This window comes from Fistularia commersonii, chromosome 11, assembly GCF_037954325.1.
Source record: "Fistularia commersonii isolate RoL2024-O1a breed Wild chromosome 11, RoL_Fcom_v1.0, whole genome shotgun sequence".
Lineage (NCBI taxonomy): Eukaryota > Metazoa > Chordata > Actinopteri > Syngnathiformes > Fistulariidae > Fistularia > Fistularia commersonii.
Genome location: NC_141294.1, coordinates 12,408,952 through 12,432,165, shown reverse-complemented (window position 1 = coordinate 12,432,165; position 23,214 = coordinate 12,408,952). Strand labels below are relative to the sequence as shown.

Here is a 23,214-nt window from a genome sequence, read left to right as displayed (position 1 = left end):
GGCTCCAGAAGGATGATGGTCACCCTTGAACTGATGTTTCATGAATTCATTCAAATTCAATTCACACCGTAAGAACTTGTTCTTTCTCTCCTATTGATGTGCTAGCTTAAGAGGAATAAGACTGATTGAGAGAACAAGCAAGATCTACTACTACTTGTCCAACTAAAACTGCGAAGGTGATAGCGGGAAGGAACACAAACACCACTCCTCAACTTCCTGAAAGTTAAGGGTTTGGCTCTCAGGAAGACATATTCTTACATCGATGTAAAAACTTTAGTGGTAGATTCTGAACTGACTATGGTTTCTATCCATATAAGAATAACATTTGTTTATAATTACAGATTACAAAAAAAATGGATTAAGTATTATTAAATGCTTAATTCCTTATTTCAATTGTACCTCAAATTGATAAAAAATAATTAAATATTACTAAATGCCTAATTCCTCATTTGAATGGTACCCCAAATTGATAACCCAGCCTCTAGCCTGATTGCAGCTGGAATAGGCTTTAGCATCCCCCGCGACCCTAAGTTGGATAAGTGGCAGACAATGAATGAATGAACGAATAAATTATTCGCCAGTTAGTTCAGTTGTAATTGTTTGATGATATATTTTTTTTATTTCAAAGTTGCAATGGAATCCTATGAAGCAGAACATTGAATAATTTAGAAATACATTATAAATGCATACAGAGATAGTGTGTTGATAGATGCTTAGTGTATACTTGTACTTGAAAACATATTTAATTTATATCGTTTTCATAAATGAGTTTAAAAGGCTAGCAAATCCACAGCACTCTCACATCTCAACATTATTTGTCAATGGAAAAGGAAGAGATAAAATAAAATGAAATAGAAAGGGATATTTATTGAAAACTACAAAAAGTTTACTGTAAAATAAAACAATCAGTGCTTTTCTTTTGTTTTCTACTTTTTGGATACTGGTCTTTAAAACAGATCCTAACACAAGCAAATTATATCTCAAAGTGAAGGGAACACATGATTTGTGGCCATAATCTTTTTAAGTGATAGTGATATTTTGAATGATTAATTTTGAAAGACTTTTGTGAATGCTGTATCACCAGCCTTAAGTCTTCATCATTAGATAAGGGTACCCCCAACTATAGTGATGATCATGTATTTTGACACAAATTACTTCTTTAACAACAAAAAAATGCTTTGAAATTACCTGGATTCATAGAGAATTGCATGCAAAGTAATAATTTATTATCATGGTCAGTAACCATTAGTGGCATAAAATTTGCAAATATATTAATAAATTCAAATCTATACAAGTTGCTGGTCATTAAATTATTTCATGAACACTATCATAAAGCAGTAACAACTATGCTCAACAAAATTGCTGTTATTAATGCACATATCGTTCATGCTAAATTCAACATGTACAAAGGAAGGAAAAAATAATGATTGAACATATTGAAAAGCCATTTAATATAGAACATAATACTTATGAGGGTTTGTTAAATACTTACTAATGGTAATTAGTGCATGAACACACTGTACAAATGAGGAATTAGGCACTTACTAAAGCATAATAACCTTAGGTTATTTAAGTCTTACCTACTTCCACCTTTTCAAATATAAATTACGGTGATGTTAGCTTTGGAGGGGTGAGACAACAGTCAGAGTGATGATTCTCGAATTATCCAACATAACTTTTTAAAATGGATTACAACTCAATTAATGTAGTTATAGTCCATATTTAAACAAGTCCTTGGAGAAGATTAGGTATTTCCTACAAACATTTGTGTTATACATGGTAAAAGAATGCATATGGATTTAAGAAAGATTGAATATGGTAGTTATTTGTAACACTATTTTCAGAGCAATTTGTTCAGCAGGTGTCAAAAGTGTCCATTTGTGATATTTTGTGATAGTTATGAAAACAATATTGAAAAAAAGGTTGCCTCTTGACAATATTTGTACTGATTTGATAGACAATTGTCATTTAGTCCATGATACCTCATACTATATGTGTTGTTATTTCAATACAGGGTGTTAAAACTTACTGTTAATCATAGTAAAATCGTTTATTTGGGAAGGGTTTTGTAGTCATCTGATTTAGCAGTAAATCCCAAACAGCACCTCCTTGTACTTCAAATTTATTTATTCTAGGTTTACTTTTATTTTACTTGATCCTTTTCACATTTTGCAATTTTAAGCTTAACGGTGACTTTGCTTTGTGTCCTCTATAGATTGAACAGACGGGGTGTATGAATCATCTTAAGGAATGGATAGATGAATACACTTGGCTATCTTTATAAAATGAGTTGGGCATCACAAAATGACCTCTTGGTTTAGGCACTTAGGAGTTGGTGAAAGGTGAGATAATGCATAATATTAATGTCTAAACAAAATCATAAACTTCCTTGTGTAAACTATGTCTGAGCCAGCTGAAGTTCCTCGAGTCCATGTTTGCCAAGGTGATACCTGGCCAAATCTTTTCTGGTCACCAGTCCTACGACCTAAAAATGGGATATAATACAGCAGTCATTGTGATCTTAATCAAATTATACAATGTAAATGTGCACAATCTTAGAACACACTGAAAGAGTTATTACCCGATTCTCATCATCTACAACCACCAGGTGTCTGAGTCCAAGTGCTCTGACCAGCTTAAACACACGAGGCAGAGATGTTTCCTGAAAACAATTCAGTAACTCATTTCACTCATAAAAATGTAAGCCCAAAATGTTTTAGACACAGCATCTCAGGTCAACATAATCAAGTTATCTAATAAAAAATGGAAATAGAGCTGTGCTGTCAAATAAGTCAGGCAATTTAGTCCACTGCATGTCTTACCTGTGGTACAGTGTATGGTGTTGCATTCATAAACTCAGAAAGGTCCATCATACATTCTCTCTCGTCCTGGGAAACATGGATGCTCTGAATAGGGGGAAAGCGTGGGTAGGCATCCCTGAAATCTTTCAGTTGGAGCTTCCTCTGGGTCAGTCGGGACTGGGCTAACTCTATAAAGACCTGCAAACAGAGGACAACCACCAACAAACCACAGAGATTTATGCTGCTTCAAATTATAGTAACAAAGAACATCCTCTAGTCTCTGATCTCACCTTGTGTTTGAGAAGAACAATAAGCTGAGAGCGAAGGATAAGGCCACACAGCTTTGATGGCTGAGTGGAAGACAAGAACAAAAGGAGGTATGATTATACAGGGGCTAAAAGTCAATTCAGATGAAGCGTGAAACGGTTCTTAATTTTGTATAATTACAAAGTCAGACAAAGTCAAACAGTAATGTTTACACACACCCGGGTCTCCACAGCGAATCAACTTTCCCCATCTAGCATCTACCTCTGTTTAGCTGAATGAACATGACACCAATAGGGACAAGTACATTATTTATCACGCAGTATGGAGAAGGGGAGAGTATATCTATAAAAAAAAATGATCTTTCACATTTTTCAGACTTGGAGAATTCTTCTTCTCCTCTCGGCGATTCACTTCAGGGGTCGCCACATCGAATCAACTTTCTCCATCAACCTTATTCTCTGTAGCCTGCTCTTTCACACCAACTATCTTCATATCTTCTCTCACTATGTCCATAAATCTTCTTTTTGGTCTTCTTGTAGACCTCCTGCCAGGCAGCTCCAATCCGAGCACCCATCTACCAATATATTCCCTATCCCTCCTCTGTAGATGACCAAGCCATCTCACTCTGGCTTCTCCGACCTTCTCTCCAAAACATCTAGCATGTGCTGTTCTTCTGATAGACTGTTCTGATAGGCTGTTCTTCTGATAGACTCATTCCTGACCCTATCCAGCCTCTTCCGTCCCAAAGACAACCTCAACATCTTCATCTCCGCGACCTCCAGCTCTGCCTCCTGTTTTTTTTCGTAATTTTCATTGTTTCTAGACCATACAGCATTGCTGGTCTCACCATTGTCTTGTACACATTTCCTTTTATGTATTTGCAATTTCCACTTGCTTATGATTTCAATTAATTATATTGTCGCCATTGGTCATTTGATCTTATTTAAGGGTAGATAAATGTTTCTATAACCTGATACCAAGTTAAAAATTATGGTGCTGATTAGCTTTGTATTACACTTTTATGTGCTCTATTAACCAGGGTGAAAATGGCATTTGCTTTACAGGATGGAACAGGATGGAAATAGTAACTATAATAAACAGCGGGGTCGCTGCTCATCTTCCGCCACAAGCTAAAAATGTACCTCTTCACCAAGCACTACCCCACTAAACACACTTAGCCCCCCCCAAAAAAAAAAATGAAATCAATATATGCATGTACTGTATATGGTTTTGAGATGGCTGGTAGAGTGGTAACTTCTGAATAACGACTACTGGTACTTTGGATCTTCAGTAATTGAATCGCAATTGAATCGCAATTTTTGTGAGTCGCTTTGGATAAAAGCGTCTCCTAAATGACTGTAATGTAATGTAATGTAATAAATGTACATATATAATAAAAAAAATACCAAATAAAAATTAGTCACAACTACTTCAGGCTAACGTTTTTTCCCTTCAATTAATATTCAGCAAATATTATTCTCTCAATAGAATTTTACCTCAAAATAAATAAAAAAATCTCTGGGATCTGTAAGCTGTGTGTTTGTTTTTAGGTTCCTATTACGTAGCACCTGTATATTCAAAATAAAGGCCACTGTACCTCATCACTCCTTGCATTCTGGGTCACTACAGGGAAACCGTTGTGATTGGTCGACTTGTTGCTGAGGATGTCAACAATGGTTCCCACCTTCTCAATCTTATTCAGACAGGTTACTGGAGAACTCATAACCTCTCTAGAGGGGGGATAATGTGAAACAGTCAAACGTGACAACAAAGTGACGATATAAAATGTTTCCAAGAAACAATATATTTTGGGCATTTTTTTGTAGCCGAAAAAACAAGTGATTAAAAAAAAATAAACAATAGCTGCGGTGCATTACCTTGCAGTTAGCCAGTGTGATGTGGCAGGAGCCTCCCAGTGCAGGAAAGGAACACTCTGAAGTTTAATGTGGATGTCATACAGGCCCTGAAACCAGCAATGTATTCAAATTCCTTCAAATGTTCAGAACACATTCATGCATTTTTTGTTAAATGAAATGTTGATTTAGTTTGCAATGTCTTTTTTTCTTTCCCTTTTAAAATTCATGTTTTGGAACAGGTGAGAGTATAGAGACAACAACTAAATTATTCATCTGGATTGGGTGGAGCAGCCATGTTACAATGTGTGAAAGATAAACGCGATACGTACAAAAGTAGTATTGTATAGACTCCTGCACCCTTATATATTTCTTTTTTGTGTAATATATCCCTTTAAATCGCACAAGGCAGTTTCCTATTGTTGAAATGTAGGGTTCTTCTACTGAAATAGAACATAAATTTCAAATACTGTAAATCCCTCCATTCATGTTTAAATGTACAAATTCATACAGGCACTGTCTTTTGTAGAAGTGGTTCTCGTGATCAGAATTCTTTCCCATACCATTTTAATGTTGAGTGAATTTAAATATGTTCAATTGTCTTGTATTCAATGGTCTATGATTTCATCTGAGTCTCATCTCCTGATAGTTGATTGCTTTAGTCCCTTTCCAAGCCATATCTATAAAGATCATTGGACTATGAACTTTGGACAAGCTTTGCAATGTGTTAATCTGTATGAAGAATGATGTTTCCCAAATTGGTGCCAAAATTGAAATCTTTGACTAAGTTTATAACACAAATTTGTATACATGACTACTAAAAATAACTTGACTTACCTCTATAAAGTAGTCTCCTACTATCTTGGCAGTCATTAAGACAAGCATGATTGGAAGACCATAAGTGACATTTCCTGTAGCTTCTACCATGATAACAGTCAAGCTGAGAGTCATCCTCACAATGCCTCCTGCAGATAGTCAAGAATTAGTAAACAATGTTACATAAATGCTTTAGTAGTTTACAGAATATGAAGGACTGTATTTATCACTAAATAGTTCCAGTAGTAAATGTGAATGTTACTAGCTACCTTGTGAAAAAAGAGACAACTATTATATGCTCACATTGAGCAATTCTAGCCACTTTTGAAGACAAATTTGATACTGTCAACGATGGCCATGTATCTATTAGCCATGTATACATGACCAGAAGCCCCATGTTCCATTACTTCAGGCATGCTGTGAGAAATGTAACCGTTTTAGCTACAATTACCTAAACAAGGAGTTTTTCGAGCCAAGGACCCCCAAAACGATGGAAAGATAGCGCAAACGCCCTGCTATACATATGTTCTATAAAACTTTGTTATATTATTAAACTGGGCCTGGTGCCAAAAATAAACATAACTTGTTAGTGTGCATTCAGTAATAAACTATTTAAATAATACACAGGTTCATATTTTTATATATGTATCTTAAACAAGGTACAGTGAGTAGGATAGCTGTGCCACTGACATTTAAAGCCATGTCTTTTCATGCAAGTTATTCAAATTGACATATTTTTTAAACATGAAACGCTGGACTCATGTCTATATGCATTTAAAGACATTTACATTTCTGTAAATGTTCAATCAATCTAACATTTCACAACCATCTTGCAGTGCCTCCACAGACCCCTGTTTAAGACCTTTGAGTTGATTAATCCATTTGATAGTCTTATCGCAATGTGCGCAAATCTGAGCAAGACGTACATTCTGTTCTTGATTGTGCAAACAGGAAACAATGGCAACTACTGCTTATTTAAAAAAAAATTGAATTGCCATAATACGCAACCTTAATTTACTGCTGCTATATTTTAAAAATAAATATTTAAAAATGTAGATTAGAGGTTATTCACCTAACTGAGCTGCCGCTCCAATCAAGGCATATTTGCCAGGATCAGCCCAGATCTAAAACAACAGATAAATAGAAGACAAACATTAAACTTAAAAAAGGAAATTTTCTATTCTATCCTTATACAAATGGACTACCACTTGGAATTACAGATCTTCCATTAAGATTAAATAAAAATAAGATAAAAAAATTACCAGCTATCATTGAGACATAACCACTGTATACTGCTTCTATGACTGTTTGAGAAGACTTTGACAGGAATTAAGTATGACCTGGATGGCAGACAGCCTCGACAAACAGTAATTAAGCAATGGAAAAATCATACTAAACAAACACACACTCTCACAGACACATACTGATCCATTAGGAGTAATAGTTGCCAGCAATATTCCACACAATCTGCCCCAAGCCGCTCCTATAAGCAGGGATGGAATGAAAACCCCTGCAGACACAGCAAGGCCATACGTCCAACAAGCCAGGAAGAAGTAAGTCAGCGTAAACAAGCCCAAAGTCAGGGGATTGTAGGTTCCTATAAAACATAGACAGGGGACAAGAGATTACTTTTCCACCAGTAATTAAAATAGTTAAGGAAAAAAACATTAAATTTTCCATAGGTACAAAAAACAATTCAATTCCAGTCTATAAAATTTTTTTCAAAGCTCTTTCTTTTGAAAGCCACATATCTTCCAAAATTGAGAGGCAAATAACTAGTTAAGTCACAGTTGATATCTGTTAATTCTTGCACTCTTGTTCTCACACCATAATTTACCTGGCTGATTGTGGAAGAGACTGCGGACACTTCTTTCTGGAGTGTTGAAGAAGGCTGTTGCCATAGAGTTGTACTCCCCATCTGCACAGAACAACTAGAATGAAATAATTGGGGAATATTATAAGATGGATTTTTTTTCCTCTATCTGCATAATATATATTGCTAATCAAACAGTTGGCTTAATGATTCAGGCATGCTGAAAGTTTGACCTTCACAAATCTATAAGTATACAAGACTACACAAATTTTTATAGTATTTGAGTCTATATAGAAATTTGATCAGCAGTCAAAGGCCCCTTCAAAAGGGGGACCTGCATCTTAAAGGTAAAAAATGGCAAACCTATTGCTAAAATGTTTTGGGTAATAATCTCTTGATCTGCAGGCAATATTTAGGGCAGGGGAATGAAAAGGAGCTCCTTTTCCCCCTTGATATTACCCTCTTAAGTGTCTGTGGACAAAGAGCGCAAGCCTAACTTCAACGTGGGAGCTATACAATGGCTCCCCCTGAGGGTATGTCTACAACAGAACAGGGGAACTAGGATTAATAAGAACAGCAAAGAAAGAAAAGCGTCTTTGTGTACCGTGAAAAGCGCTATACAAATCGTATGTATTATTATTATTATTATTATTATTAAATAGGTATTTGTCAAAAAATGTTTTTTTTTTCTCTTCCTTTGACCTAAAAAAAAAATACAATGCAATGCCCATAACAATGTAAATCTTACAACCACACAATTAGGCAAAAATAATTAATAAATAATAAAAGCAAACATCTATCACCGGGGTCTGACCTGTGGCTGCATGCACTGACACTTCCAACACGAAGATTTCAATTTATTTACAATATGTTTTTCACAGTGAACTGTCAAAATGTTCATGCAACTGCTCAAAATCACACCAGTTTACATAGAATTATAGCTTGATGGACAGATTAAAAGTTTGGAAAAGCCAATCAAACTGCAATGCCAATTCAACAAAACGTGGGACTATGTATGAAATGTAAAACAAACAAAAAAAAAAAAACAGGATGCAATGATTTGCAAATATAAGAAACCGATATTTTATTTCTTATCGAACACAGGCAGCATATCAGATGTTGGAACTATAACATTTTATCATTTCATGAAAAATATTGGCTTACTTTTAATTTGACAGCACACATGTCAAAGAAGCTAGAACATGGGTCAGGAAAAGGCAGGAAAAGTAACAGGCATAAATCAAAAGCAAACTGAGGATCATTTCACAAATTGTTAGACTAACTGGCATCAGGTCCCATGACTGGTTTTAAAAGGAATACTTAATTCAGGCAGAGTCTCTCAGACATAAATTACGGCAAACACTTGTACAACAAACTGCATCTAAACTTGTGAAACAATTCCAGAAAAAGGTTCCACAACTTAAAATTAAGAAGATCTCACCATCCACAATGTATAATATTATCAAAAGATTTAGAGAATATGGAGGAATCTCTGTGCACAAGTGACAAGGCCAAATGTCAAAACCAGATGCTGATCTTAAGGCCCTCATGCAGCACAGCATGACAAACAGGCATGAATCAGAAAATGAATCCCTTCTAGACATCACTGCATGGGCTTAAATCACTTCCAGATATTAATGTCTGTGAACAAAGTTTTCTGTGCAATACAGAAATGCAATTTAAAGTCATCCATGAACACGATCCAGACATGTAGCCATCTTCCCTTGGCCACAGCTTATTTAAAATGGTCTGAGGCCAAATGGAAAATGGTCCTATGGTCAGATGAATCAAAATTTGCAATTCTCTGAGAAACCATGACACCATTTTGATGAGGATTAAATAAAAAGGGAAAGGACCATCCAACTAATTATCATGGATAGTTCAAAAGTCTGCCTCTTTGATGTTATGGGGTTGCATTAATACCTATGGCATGGGCAGCTGACACATCTCCATAGGCAACAGCAACACTAAAGGTTCATAAAGTTTCAGAGAAACACATGCTCCCATCCAAATAAGTCTCTTGTGGGAAGGCCTTGCATATATCAGCAAGAGAAGGGTAAAACCACTGCGTCCATCATAAAAGCATAGCTTCTGAGGAGAAGAGTCCAGGTACTGATGTGTGGTGCCTATAGTCCTGATCTTTCACTAACAGGAAACATTTGGCACATCAGAATACAATACATTTGACAACAAAAGTCCAGGAATGTTGAGTTTGTAAAATCCTACATCAAATAAGAATGGAAGAACATGCCTCTCTTAAAACTCCAACAACTGGCATTTAAAGCTAGTTCTTAAAAGAAGAGGTTGTGCGAGGCACTGGTAAAATCGGCCTGCTTGAAATTTTTTGAGATGTGTTGCTGCCATCAAATTCAAAATGAGCTAATATTTCCCCTGGAATGGTAAAATGCATCAGTTCGAACACCTGATAGGTTGTTTATGCTCCATTGGGGATAAAATATGGGTATAATTTAAAATTTTGCTTGTTTTCACAATCATAGAAAATAAACTCAACCATTTTGGATTCCGCTATCATCAAGAAGTGGCTGCGAAAGTATGTCTTCAGACTGTATTTGTTTACCTGCAGTGGGTATTCCTCAGTATGTTCTGGGCCAAGAGGCTGGCAGTCATTGGAGAAGTAGATCATAGTAAATGCCACTGTTGCTGTCACTGCAGCAACCAACATGGCTTCCATAACCTGTAAGCAAGGGCGATGGACATACCTAAAAAAACACACACAAAGACAACAATTTGGTTTTCATTATTTCCAGTATTAACCAAATACATAAAACAAAGTGATTTAACTGTCTGGATTCCCCCCAAAATGAGTTTCACTGACTTAGATTATGATTGAACCCTCAAATCGTAGGCTATTTGGCCAATTACACAATACTCTTACGACAGGTCACATCTTAGTTAAAACAAATGCTGAGAGACATTGCCAAGCGTCGTATGACTTGTTATCAAGGTGACATTATGGGGTTTAATACAATATAAATATTTTCCCAATGTAAAAATGTTACTTCTGTTTCGCCAGTTTCAAATTTTACAAATCCGCCCTCAGCTCAATGCATCCGAACACTGTCAAGCACTCAACCTGCAATTTTTTTCTGACTTTGATTTCTACATACAACAAAAAAGATATTTAATTAAAAACAGGCGTAGAGTATTGCTTACAGGCACGTGAGAATATAGTGTGGATCAAACATTGCACTTTATAAAAATATCTACAATGTGTTGATGTAGAATGCTCTGTACCCTAAAATCACATATTTTTCCAATGCAGTAGAGCACAGTGCTCCCAGTTCTTGCAGGTACATTACATTTTTCAAGAAATCTTTTATGAACAGTTTTCACCATATCACAAAGTATTACAGAAAATAACCCTGGGTAAAGAGCACCAAATGAATAGAACGGAAAGAAGGTAATGAGCCACACCAATAATAATGGCAGTAAGCAAACAAAAGAATACAAGGTGACAAAAGTATGTCACAGGGCTTGAATAGGTGCAGGACAACGGGGCAGTGCATTCCCTGAGTGCAGTATATGCTGAATTCTGTGAATTTTACATGGTCAAACTTTACATACCGGTACATAGAAATTTTATGCTTATGTTGCAATGTTGATGTTTCTTTAAGTAAACGTACTACAGCACTGGTCAATCTCCACACACAATATGCAAAATTGCTGATAAGCATTCAGCACAAGAGGATGAAGAGATTATAAAAGGGTCATTTGAAATAAATGATCAACTGGGGAAAGGTATTTGACACAAATAGTCATTCTACAAATTGACCCATCAAATGGAGTTTTATGATGTCAAGACCAGGTCCAAGGCTCTGTTGTATGTTGAAAATTACCCCAAAAATTGCTCCCATCCCATAGTATAGTTCCAGTGTACTGGAGTCCTAACAGACTTCTACATCTGGCAGAACTAAAAGACGAAAAGTACAGCTTTGAATTCCTACAGATTGTCTTTTATGATATCAGGAGTAATTGACCGAATATCACATGATCTTGTTGTCACAAGTGATACCCAAATTGCTAAATAGATAAAGCTGGACGCTTTCAATGGCAGGAAATGGGGTGGTTCAAACTGCTTGGACTGAAACTGAACATTTTGGCAATTGTTTTAAATGTTGACTAGGCTACCATCTGTTCGGGGGATGACAGAGCAAGAGGGAGAGCAAAGACCGACACGGTAGATAAGCCAGTTGGCAAAAGTAAATGGTGACAAAGATGGCAGGTATCCGAAAAATTCAGTCACACTTGTAAGGTATTCTTTCAGTCAAGGGGGAGTGTTATTGTGTCACCTACATCTCCAGCTTTCAGATGAGCTTGAACAAAAAGTTTGTACAGTGGCTTCTTTATCCTTTTTGTACCTTACCTGATTCTGAAGATGGTCAGCCAGTAGTTTAAAAAATTGAATAGAGCTCCAAGGAATCCCCCTTAAGAGAAAAACATGCACAAAGTCAAATTACAATTTATTAACATGAGAAACATATTGACTATTAAGAAAATAGTATTTTCTAATTGAAATATGTGCAGAGGGAAATCGGTTTTTGTTATGGTCTAAACTATGGAATTTATGACCATTATCCAAAAAATAAAATATTTACCTATTGCTCCCATAGCAATGAACAACGGAATCTCATAGAGGTTATAGGCCACACTCTGAGAAAAAGTACAGTTAGATCATGTTTTTAATTAACTGCATCAAGACAATGAAAAAAGAACATTATAAATTATATTAAAAGGCATAGATTTTCTTACATCACTCTCAAAGCGTCCAAAATTGATGAGACCTGGGTTGGAAAGGTCACCCGGATTGCTGTGATAGATACTCAGAAAAAAGTTCAGGGTGAAGGTAGAGATCATTGAGGCAAAAAACTGGACAAAACATGAAGTGGAGGGAAATGGGGAAAATAGCTGTTAGTGTCAAAAGCAAGGAAAACAAGAGCAAGTATTCCTTTTCATCTACCTTCCTCAATTAATGATTCAACCTGAGATTACTTTCTAACAGTGCTGCACATTAGATCAGATTACTTACAATTCTCCATGTCAGCATCTGGTTCCAGAAAGAAGCTCCCTCTTCAAGGGAGAACAGGACACCCCCTGTTGACCAACGGAAAAACATGCCAATCAAATGAACTAAAGTATTTTAATAAAATAGAAATTCTTCCATTTTGACAAACATTTAGAAATAAGTGGGGAAAGGGAAGTGAATGATTTCTTTTTCAAGTAAAACCTGTAAAATAAACTGTTTTGCTTTTCTGCTTTGATTCATTGGTATCAGAGCATTGTAGTGGATGAAATATTAGATTATTTCATTGCAATTCAAAAAGCAGAGGGGTAAATTGGAAATTAATGGCCAAAGTCTACGTGGGCCCTATAACATAGGAGAACCCAAATTTAACATATATTTCTAAGATTAAAGCTAAACTGAGTAGCTATTAACAGATCTAAAGTAAATGAAGGCCCAGCCTCTGAATCTGTATCCAGGTTCTATGTGAATTCCTGCACGGATGTGCTTTTGTGTGTCAAAAAGCTGCTATCAAAATGCTATTTCAGTAAACAAGCACAGATTATGTCTTTCATTTTTCAGAAGTGAACATGTTTTCCTCTCATGCATTTTAGATAACATGAACTTTCTCAAAAACACCCATGGTTAAAATCACTCATATTTCTTGGGGGGAAAAACACCGAAAAGCAAAATATAATGTATTTCAGAAATGTTGCTGAATTACCAACTGGTGCTCCAAAAGCCGCTGAAACTCCAGCCGCTGCTCCTGCAGAGACAAAGTCTCTTTTTTCAGTGTCCCTCCGGAAGTATTCAAAGATCTACAGACATAAGCACACAGAAAATAATTCCAAGTGAAATTTTCCAATACATACATTTTAATAATAAAGATTAAAATCACACCCTCCGGGATAGTGTTTAATGACTCTGTTTTATCCATTCTTCCATCCACGCATCTTCCCCTGCTTATCCGGACTCCGGTCGGGGGGGAAGCAGCTGGAGCAGTGAGGTCAAGACCTCCATCTCTCCCGCCACATGTTCCAGCACCTCTGGGGGGACCTGAGGCATTCCCAGGCCAGCCTGGAGACATAGTCTCTCCAGCATGTCCTGGGTCTTCCCCATGGTCTCCTCCCAGATGGACATGCCTGGAATACCTCCCCCAGGGAGGTGTCCAGAGGCATCCTGAACAGATGCTTGAACCACCTCATCTGACTCCTCTCTATGCGGGGGAGCACCGCCTCTACTCCGAGCTCCTCCCGGATGACCGACTTTCTCACCCTATCTCTAAGGGAAAGTCCAGCCACCCAGCGAATGAAACCCATTTCGACCGCTTGTATCCGTTATGTTGTTCTTTCGGTCACTACCCACAGCTCATAACCATAGGAGATGGTGGGAACCTAGATCAACTGGTAAATTGAGAGCTCTGGCATTTGGCTGAGCTCCCTCTTAACCACAAAAGACCAGGACAGAGTCCACATCGCTGCAGACGCCGCACCAATCTGCCTGTTGATCTACTGCTCCATCCTTCCCTCACTCGTGAACAAGACCCTGAGATACTTGATCTCCTCCAATAGGGGTAGGACCTCTTACCCAACCCGGAGTGGACATTCAACCCGTTTCCGATTGAGCACCATGGTCTTGGATTTGAAGGTGCTGATACTCATCCCGGCTGCTTCACACTCAGCTGTGAACCATTCCAGTGAGAGCTGGAGATCATGACCTGATGAAGCCAACAGAACCACATCACCTGCAAAAAGCAGAGGCTCCTGTGGCAACTAAACCGGATACCCTCAATGCCCTGGCTGCGCCTAGAAATTCTGTCCCTAGAAGTTATGAACAGATCGGTGACAAAGGGCAGCCCTGCTGGGGTCAGCAATACGGACCAAACTCCGACACAGATCATACAGGGACAAAACAGTCCATATGACGGAGTTCTGTGACCTATACTCCTGGAACACCCCCACAGAATTGCCTGGGACACTGTCAAATGCCTTCTCCAGACCTACGAAAAACCATGTAGACTGGTTAGGCAAACTTCCATGCCCCCCGCCTGAGGACCCTGCCGAGGGTATAGAGCTGGTCCACAGTTCCACGGCCAGGACGAAAACCACACTGCTCCTTTTGGATCCGAGGTTCAACAAACCCGGCAGACTCTCTTCTTCAGCACCGCTGAATAGGCCTTACCAAGGAAGCTAAGGATTGTGATCCCCCTGTAGTTGGAGCACACCCTCTGACACCCCTTTTTTGAAAGGGAGATCACTGACCTGTTCTGCCAGTCAAGCAGCACTGTCCCCAACATCCACTCAATGGAGCAGAGGCAAATACATATGTATGTATAAAAAGGTTTTCCTTTTAAAATGAACTGGGTGAATCTTATAATCACGCACGCTCTATAGTCCAGAAATTTGGGTATATAATCCCTTATAATTATAACACACATAATATACCAAATGGATAGGAGTTAAATATGAAATATCGTTAAAGCAAAAATATTAAGGTCATTATTTATTCATTTCTCTAACACACAATCTGTCCCTCTTTCATACTCATCCTCTATTAATAACAAACAACAATAACAACCACAGTAATGATATTTATAGAGCACTTGACATCAAAGTGCCATACAAGTGACAAAGGATAAGACGACACAAATGAAATAATGAGACATCCAATTAATTTGTTCCGCCTATGCGGTGGAGAGGGACTCAATGAGGCAAGAGGCCTCAAATTAATCTACTGCCTGTATTCGGACCGTAGGAGGGAAACCGGACAACCTGTAACAAATCCGAAAATAAGGGAGAAATAAATAAAAATAAAGGAGAGATGCAAACTCCAAATAGTATTGGTCCATTGTTGCAATTGAACCGTAAAAAAAACCTGAATATCGTGCATGGAACCAATTTCAAATATTGTTTAAAGATTAAGAAAATTGTCAAAACAGTGTTAACTTCCACTTGTATTTCCTTATGGTCTTTAAAAGAATGCTAAATTGATTGCCCTTGCAATTGTATACAATATAAAAAAATGGTGAGGATTGTCTTTTGTGGTTATTTCTTAATAAAATATGAGAAGTTTGCTTTCCTAATAAGGCTTGCAATGCAGGCTGATGTGAGACAATTGTTTGTCAAGTCAAAAAAAATGTCGCTGTTTTCAGCATGTACATCTGGGGACACTGTAGTAATTAAAAACCAATAGTGTATATTTTGGCTGAATTTCCAATCAACTATCATGATTATAAATTTTACCTACAAAGTCATGTTATTTCGAAGGGCCAGAAAAATATAGAGCCCAAGCATGTCATCGTTGTAATTTGTTCAATGCAGTAGTCAAATTGAGGCATACACTAAAAATAAAGCACTGTTTTTATATTGTGTCTTATGGCAAAATAAATCACTCAGATTAGCCACAAATACGAAGTAAAGTGAAAGCTGACTTTAAACAGACCTTGAAGTCTCTTTTCAAAGAGGTGCTCCTGCCCTGGGAGACTCCTGCTGCTACAACAGCACCAGAGTGAATCATAGGACCTTCCTAAAAGATGAGAGGTGTAATAGAACAGTTGTATGTCTTGCAAATAAAAAATTCTAGTGATATGAATTCATCCACAAAACACACTAGTGAAGGTGAAATACTTTTCTGACCAACTGTATTTGAGAAAACGCAGACATCTCAACTACCTGTAGTTTACGGTGCCTACCTTTCCAACAGCCAGTCCACCAACCACTGAACAGATAACGCCGCACACTTTTATCAGCAGTGTCTATGGAACAAAGAAATGTTAGGATGTCAAACTTGAGTATCAAATATCCCCATTTCTCTACAACATAAAGTGCGTGTGACAGGTCGGATCCCAAAATCAAATAGTAGTTTGAGGATCAAGATCTGCGTGTACCTTGAGACGAACCACCCTGGGAATCTTGACACCATTCAGGTAACATTTTATTTGAGGAATTCCACTTCCTGCTGCTATAGGCTAAAAGAGAAAGGGGCAAGAAAAGATCTGCAATTTTTATAGACAGTAATCTGTCAGTGTCAGAACATGATCATAGAAAGCTGTTATTTTGATCTGATCCAAGGTTTACTTTCCAGCCTCTACAACTCAATAAATGGAAAAAGAAGAGCAAAATAGCCATCAACCAATTTTGAGGAATTGCACACTGTTGGAATGGAAGCTTGTGTCCAAAGAGAACAGCTGTCTCTATTTTTAAAGCTCCGTGTGTGTTCAGACGACTGTTATTCATGACATTTCTGACATTTACCGCTAAATTACCAATAGGTATTAAATCAACACAAGTGAATGAAGCAAACTCTTTTGATGAAAGATAGGATGATAATTATTTTCCAAACAGGGGCGATTACCAAAAGGTCATGATACTTGTCTTTCAATTTTACCTCAAAAAAAGCTACTATGATGGCTCCAACCATGACAAAGCATGAGTTGAGGACAACCCAGAGGATAAGAGAGATAGATAAGCCTCCTGCATCAGTAAACTTATCAATATCTGAGAGGGGTCAAAGGTCAAGGAAGCATGTGGGATCCTGTTTGACAAATCGCTCTGATACATTCTATCCTGCAAAAAGTCTAAACAAGAGTTCTTTTTTGCACTAACAATGATTAGAGCTAGAATTGAAATTGACGCGCTAAAAAATATGTACAAATTTGTAAAGCTGAACCTGAAAAGAATGTTGGTACTTTGCACAAACATGACTGGACAATAATAATGTAATATAATATACTGATATAAAATATGTAAACATTTCTATTGATAAATGTGTTTCAGAACCATCTGGAAAATGTTCCTCTAGTCTCCATATTGTCTGTCTTTATTTCCATTCAGTCATTTTGTCTAGATATGTCTTACACAACATAAATGGATACTTTTCTTTACAACTCTGTATTTGATTCCAGCCAGTTGCTCCACAACAATGTCTATAAAACAGGCGATGAGGCCGGTTAGAAAGCCAATTAGACCACAGACGACCCAGCGACTGATCTCCAGACAGCGGAATCCCTAGTTACAAGTGACAGGAAAAGCAGAGAGAAAAGAAACAAGGGATAAGACATAATAGAATACAAGGGAAGAGGTCAAAAACTCAGCTGAAAATGTAGCCATACGGGGCAGGGTATAATTTAATGTCTTTAGGGATTCCTATAGCACGCACCATGTAACTCATTCTTCTTTCTTCCTCCAGAAACAGCTGGTTCTCTATGTTGTCATAGTCCAAACTCTAAACACAAACATTAAAATCAATGAAAAAGCAAGAACCAATCTGACATGTACGTATACTTTACTGTCTCAATGTAAGAAGGTTCAAAAATCCAAACTGAAAAGTCTTATCATTGCAAGACAAACTCTGAGGTAAATTTGGTACAGAGCCTTTGGAGAAGATACAACTGGTTCTACTGGGTTTTAGAAAACAATTCGTTGTGGCCAAGGTATATGGAGTACAGTATGGAAGAGCACCACCTAGTGGCTAAAACACAGTGTTACTTGGACTGGTTGCAATGAAGTCACATGGTTGTGGCTGCTAGCTTCAGAAAGCTTCCTTCAATAGTGACACATTTCTTAACTTTTCATCAAGAGATTCATTATTCCATTTTTTTTTTGCAAATCAACCTCACAATATAGGAAAAGGTTTTGAAAAGTATGTTTCACAACTTTTGCAAAAAAGATAAAATCAGTCATGAATGGTATCAAAAGATTTAACTTAATAGGAATGTGGGATTTGAGTCTGGTTTAGAAGTATTACTTTCTGTAACTATCAGCTTCTTTCCTACCAGCAGTTCAGCCACATTTGTTTATTCTTAGCAGATGATAACTATAGATAGAAATAGAGCAATTGGTATAAGACGGCCTAGTGTTCATATTGTGCATGTGCTTCGTCAGTTACAATTTCTTTCAGTTCTAGAACTTTTAATTTCAAAATGTGTGTTTTTGTATGTCCCCACTATGCATTAGAAATCTTATAATCCCAAATAAAGGGTAATGAATTAAAAAAGGCAAGAGTCTGACGGAATGCCTATAAAAATTAGAAGACGTTCTAGTTAACCATTCTATATTAGGAATAGGTTTAGTTTTGAGTCAGGGTGGACTTGTACCTCATATTTAAGTGAAAGCAGCTTCTCATTATGAGGGATTTCTTTCGGCCGCCCCTTCGGAGAATCCTGTGGGAAAACATAGATGAATCAAGGTCACAACAGTAACACTGAAACGACAATGGCAGAAATATTCTTTGAGTGCTTATTACTTAGGTTGCTATCTCAAGCAATAAACAAGAAACTGCAGATCACTAGATATGCAAGAAAAGACACATATCACTGCCATTTTTTACATTCTAGTACAATGTTTTGAAGCTCATAAAAGGCAGTTACAATAGGAGACCAGTGAAAGATTTTACAACAGTATCCGAGATTCAAGAGATGAGCAATAATGAAGGGGGACATGATAAGTACTAGGTTTTCATTAAATTCATTCATGTAGATTGAAAGTGGTCACAGTAATATAACCCAAATAAACACATTTAAACACATAACTAGACATGATGCAGCATAATCCAAAATAATACTGTGTGTGTGTGTGTGTGTTCAGGAATTTATACCAAAAATGTTGAAGGAAACACTGCAGCAAGTACTTTTATAAAGATCAGATTCAGACTGTGGGGAGTTTCCAAAGATAAGCCATTGTAATTTATTTAATATTCAGAAACTCCCCACTGTCCGTTTGAACAGAAGAAGCCTCTAGGATGAGAGTTGAAACGTCTTCAAAGGAAGAAAATCAAGTCTAGTTGCTATGAGAAGATGATTTTGACAAAGAAACTATGGCGTGATGATGATGCTGGCAACGGCTCTCTGTTATGGTTGCAAATTTCATTATACTTCTGAGCAATGACAATAAGGGTGTTCATTCATATTAAGAACAGCAAAAGCCATTCAACCATTAATTATTTTTAAAGTGCCATGCATTTTATAAGCACATGATTTCTTTAATGAAGAAACCATCAGCCTTTTTTGTGATTTATTTGACCCTGTATGCATAAACATGACATGACACAATAAGGTGTCTATATTAACAGGCAAGTTAGCACACAAGCGCGCTGCACACACACACACACAATGCATTTTCTTGATCACAGTATTTTTTAGTAAAGTATTTGAAATTGGATTACACACTGTGTAATTTTTTGACTTGTTACATCTTCTCACTTGCCTTGCATGTTCTTTTTCCAATCAAAATCTGAATAGCAAATTCCGAATTTCTGACTTAACTTGTTCCTGATAAAAACAAACAATTATAAGAATAAGAATAAGAATAGGAACAACTTTATTAATCCTGAAGGAAATTGTTGTGCCAGAGTTTCAAGTAAAACATAACAATAATAAATAATAGTAGGAAATTGTATAAACAGTGTAAAAAAGGGGGGAGAGTAAGAAATACAGATAAAACTATAAAGTGTTTAAGTGACAAGTCAAGGCTATAAAGTGGCTTAAGGTCTTAAGTACCAAGTGAAAGATAAGGAGTGCACAAGAGTATGAAAAAAAATATAGCACATCCAACTGTTATGAAATGAAATATTGCACAGTTATGAATATATATACACATATTACGATTTACAGTAAGTGGGTGAGATTCTTTCTTTTTTTTTTTAAGATGTAAGATTTTGAGATTCCCTGCGGCTGAAGGGAGAGGAATTAAAAAGTCTGATAGCCTCAGGTAGGAAGCTCGTAATCATGACTGGTTCACCGAAAATTCCCCTTCCACGTTGCTTGAAGCTGATGTTAATGGAATTTCAATAACATCTACATATCACCAGCCCCTATTTTGTTTGCAAGATTAATCCTGCAGAGATTTTTACACTGACCAAGGGCTCAATCACTTTGTGGGACAGAAAAACACAGAAATCTATGACATAGGTCTGACTTTACCTCATCTGACCCAGTCTCTTCCTCCAAATCCAGCATGGTGAGTCTACCTATCTGAAATACACTGCTTCCTCCAGCCAGCTAGAAACCGCAAACAAAATATACATTGACGGAAATAAATACAGACTTGTAAAATTATTTGCAGGTCATTGATTCAACATAGAAATTGTACTAAAATGATATAGTCTGGTCAATATGGGTAAAGTATTGCAAATCCCTCCTGTGGAAGTGAAAGCTTACAGATATTTGAATCAAGGAGGACATGTTTATGAAGAAAGGGTACTTAACATAAAAAATGGATTAGAAGGACCTGAAAGCTGTGAATGTGCATGCATTAACCAAATATAAATTTGTAGAACGTCCCAATTCAGTTTACAACATGTGTAACAACATAAAGTTCTTATTTTTATGGAATAGATTGCAGTTATTCAGGGAATATCAATTTACAGTCCCTTCACTGACAAGAATGTGAGGTACATAATCTTCAGGTTAATGGGAGTGAAACGAGTAAGTGTCACGTGGTTTTAAGTCAGTTCTCGCATGCATTTTTATTATAACTCCACAGAAGGAACATCCACAGTAAAAAGGGAAGTCGGTTTTTCCCAAGAGTTTCTACTTTGCTTCATTGTCTTTTCATTGTCTTTTCCTTGTCTTTTCATTCGAAATTGGTTACATATTTACAGCAAAATTGTGGAAGATTTAAAAGAATATGTTCGACAATCACTAGTGAGGGAACATGAATGTAAATCCATTATGCGCACATTGGAGATTCTTAAAAAGACTCGTCATATTATGAGAATAAAAATCATGATTGACGATACGGTGTTGATCCAATCCCTTTAAACGTGCATCAGAAAAATCGCGACTGGCCACTTACTCCACAAATTTTTTTAATGGCTGTCTCCAATGACAAAAAACGTCGATAAGTAATTTTCACCACAGTAATTTAGTCGCTTTTGTGAAGCAAACTGCATTCAAACATCCAAACAGCAAGTGGGAAAAGGCCCAAAACAAAAACAACCGAAAGCTACATAGATAGCGACGAACTGGAGTGGTTCTTGACAGCAGTGGTTGACTAGAGAACACGAAACAACTATCGTGGTTGATGAAAAGTGTCTTGACGTGTTTTAATTGTTGCAGTTAACATTTCGTTTGTCAGCGTGCTGGCTGTACCTGTCTGGAGGATTTGGACTTGCCAGAACCGTTAAGCAGTGGCGTCGCTTCCGCACCAGGACCGGACTCGTCGGCTCGACTAGACCACGACACTTTTTTTGTGATGTTGGCCATGATGAGTTCACGGCGCCAATGGTCACGAAATCGTTCAGTAATTGCAATTGCCGTGCGGCAACTACTGTCATTGTTGCTCATCCCCCATGATCACTTACGGCTCTGACTCGTGACGCAAGGTAGAAAAAAAATCGCCGGATATGCAGCATGCTGGGAAATGTAGTTTACCTACTTTTTGATATAGAAATTAAATGATATTCACACCTATCAATCTATCTTCTCTCTGTATGTAAATCAAGAGGGATTAACAATATGTTGTGATACTTAATTCTGTCTAAAAATATACACGGTATATGCACGCTTGCAAATATATGATACCTAATGTAGTTCCACTGTATACTTGCACTCTGCAACAACAATAAGATTATTCTATTCTATTCTATTCTATTCTATTCTATTCTATTCTATTCTATTCCATAGATAGATAGATAGATAGATAGATAGATAGATAGATAGATAGATAGATAGATAGATAGATAGATATGGAATATTGTTCTATTTTAGGAGCTTGCTCAAGTAATTGACCACATTTTGTCAGCAATTTAAATGAAGAAATTATTTTAATTTCATCAAATTACTTTCCATTGTTTAATTTACTGATTTTTTGGGGGGTCTTTTGGATATAATTTTGTATTTACTAATTTGAATTCATGTAAGATGCCTGGAAAATTCTGAGCTACATAGTGCTGCGTCTGCATTATAGCTAATAACTGTACACACAATTCAACCTTAGTTCACTTTGAGGCATTTCAAGCTCATTATGTCATAATTGTAAAGCAAGAGAATGGCAAAACGTGATAATCATCGTTTGCACCAGAAGTTTGTTGTATCAGTTTATGTTCACTTGGCAATGTGTGATATTATGAGTTGAAGGCAAATATTGGCTTTTTATTTCTTGGTTCGTTTGTCTGCCTTTATTTACATGTTATAGTAGCCTTATGTTGAATCAAAATAAGATGATGTCAGGAGTCACTTGACTCCTGAGGGAGAACATGCAAACTCCACACAGAAAGGCCCCCTGTGGGATCTGAATCAGGGTCTTTTGTGGCAGAAGCACTAACCACAGGCAGAAGCACTAACCCCTGAACCACTGCACGGTCCTTAGTGACCATTACATCAAAACATAACTCAAGGTGTATGATATATCCGATGCAAACATATCCCCATTTCTAATGGGTGAAGCCTTGACCTGGAATAGAGGCCACCAGGTAGTCCCCAAATTTCTCTGGGTGTTTCAACCCTCATCCACCACACCCTCCAGTTGGCAGGTCAGCTGCGAGTTGCCAGATCACTGCCCCTCTCCTCCAAGCTTCCACCTTGTGTCCTTTCTCCCATGCCAGGGCCAACGGAGGCTCTCTCAAACATTTCCTCCAGCCTACGAACTGCCGCTTTCTTTAAGTGGCCTCTCTGTCCAACCTTTGTCATTGGGCTTGGAATTCTCA

The 23,214-nt window shown here is 37.2% G+C and overlaps 1 protein-coding gene across 2 annotated transcripts; it reads right to left on the bottom strand.

The window, feature by feature from the left end:
* Window positions 1–595: 595 nt before the first annotated feature.
* On the bottom strand, window positions 596–21,862 carry clcn7 (Cl-/H+ antiporter 7). Of its 2 annotated transcripts, XM_086154981.1 has the most exons (25): window positions 21,659–21,862; window positions 20,489–20,566; window positions 18,665–18,730; window positions 17,728–17,793; window positions 17,444–17,576; window positions 16,957–17,066; window positions 16,457–16,537; window positions 16,262–16,324; window positions 16,012–16,095; window positions 13,295–13,388; window positions 12,598–12,662; window positions 12,321–12,437; window positions 12,167–12,221; window positions 11,935–11,995; window positions 10,129–10,270; window positions 7,575–7,668; window positions 7,162–7,334; window positions 6,810–6,861; window positions 5,759–5,886; window positions 4,946–5,031; window positions 4,666–4,798; window positions 3,092–3,151; window positions 2,823–2,999; window positions 2,582–2,662; window positions 596–2,485 (listed from the first exon to the last, which is right to left on the bottom strand). In XM_086154981.1, the coding sequence occupies exons 1-25, from the start codon at window positions 21,851–21,853 to the stop codon at window positions 2,399–2,401; spliced, it is 2,481 nt and encodes an 826-aa protein (XP_086011107.1). In that variant the 5' UTR covers window positions 21,854–21,862; the 3' UTR covers window positions 596–2,398. The 2 variants fall into 2 exon arrangements, with proteins under 2 accessions (XP_086011107.1, XP_086011108.1); XM_086154982.1 differs by lacking the exon at window positions 20,489–20,566.
* Window positions 21,863–23,214: the final 1,352 nt, after the last annotated feature.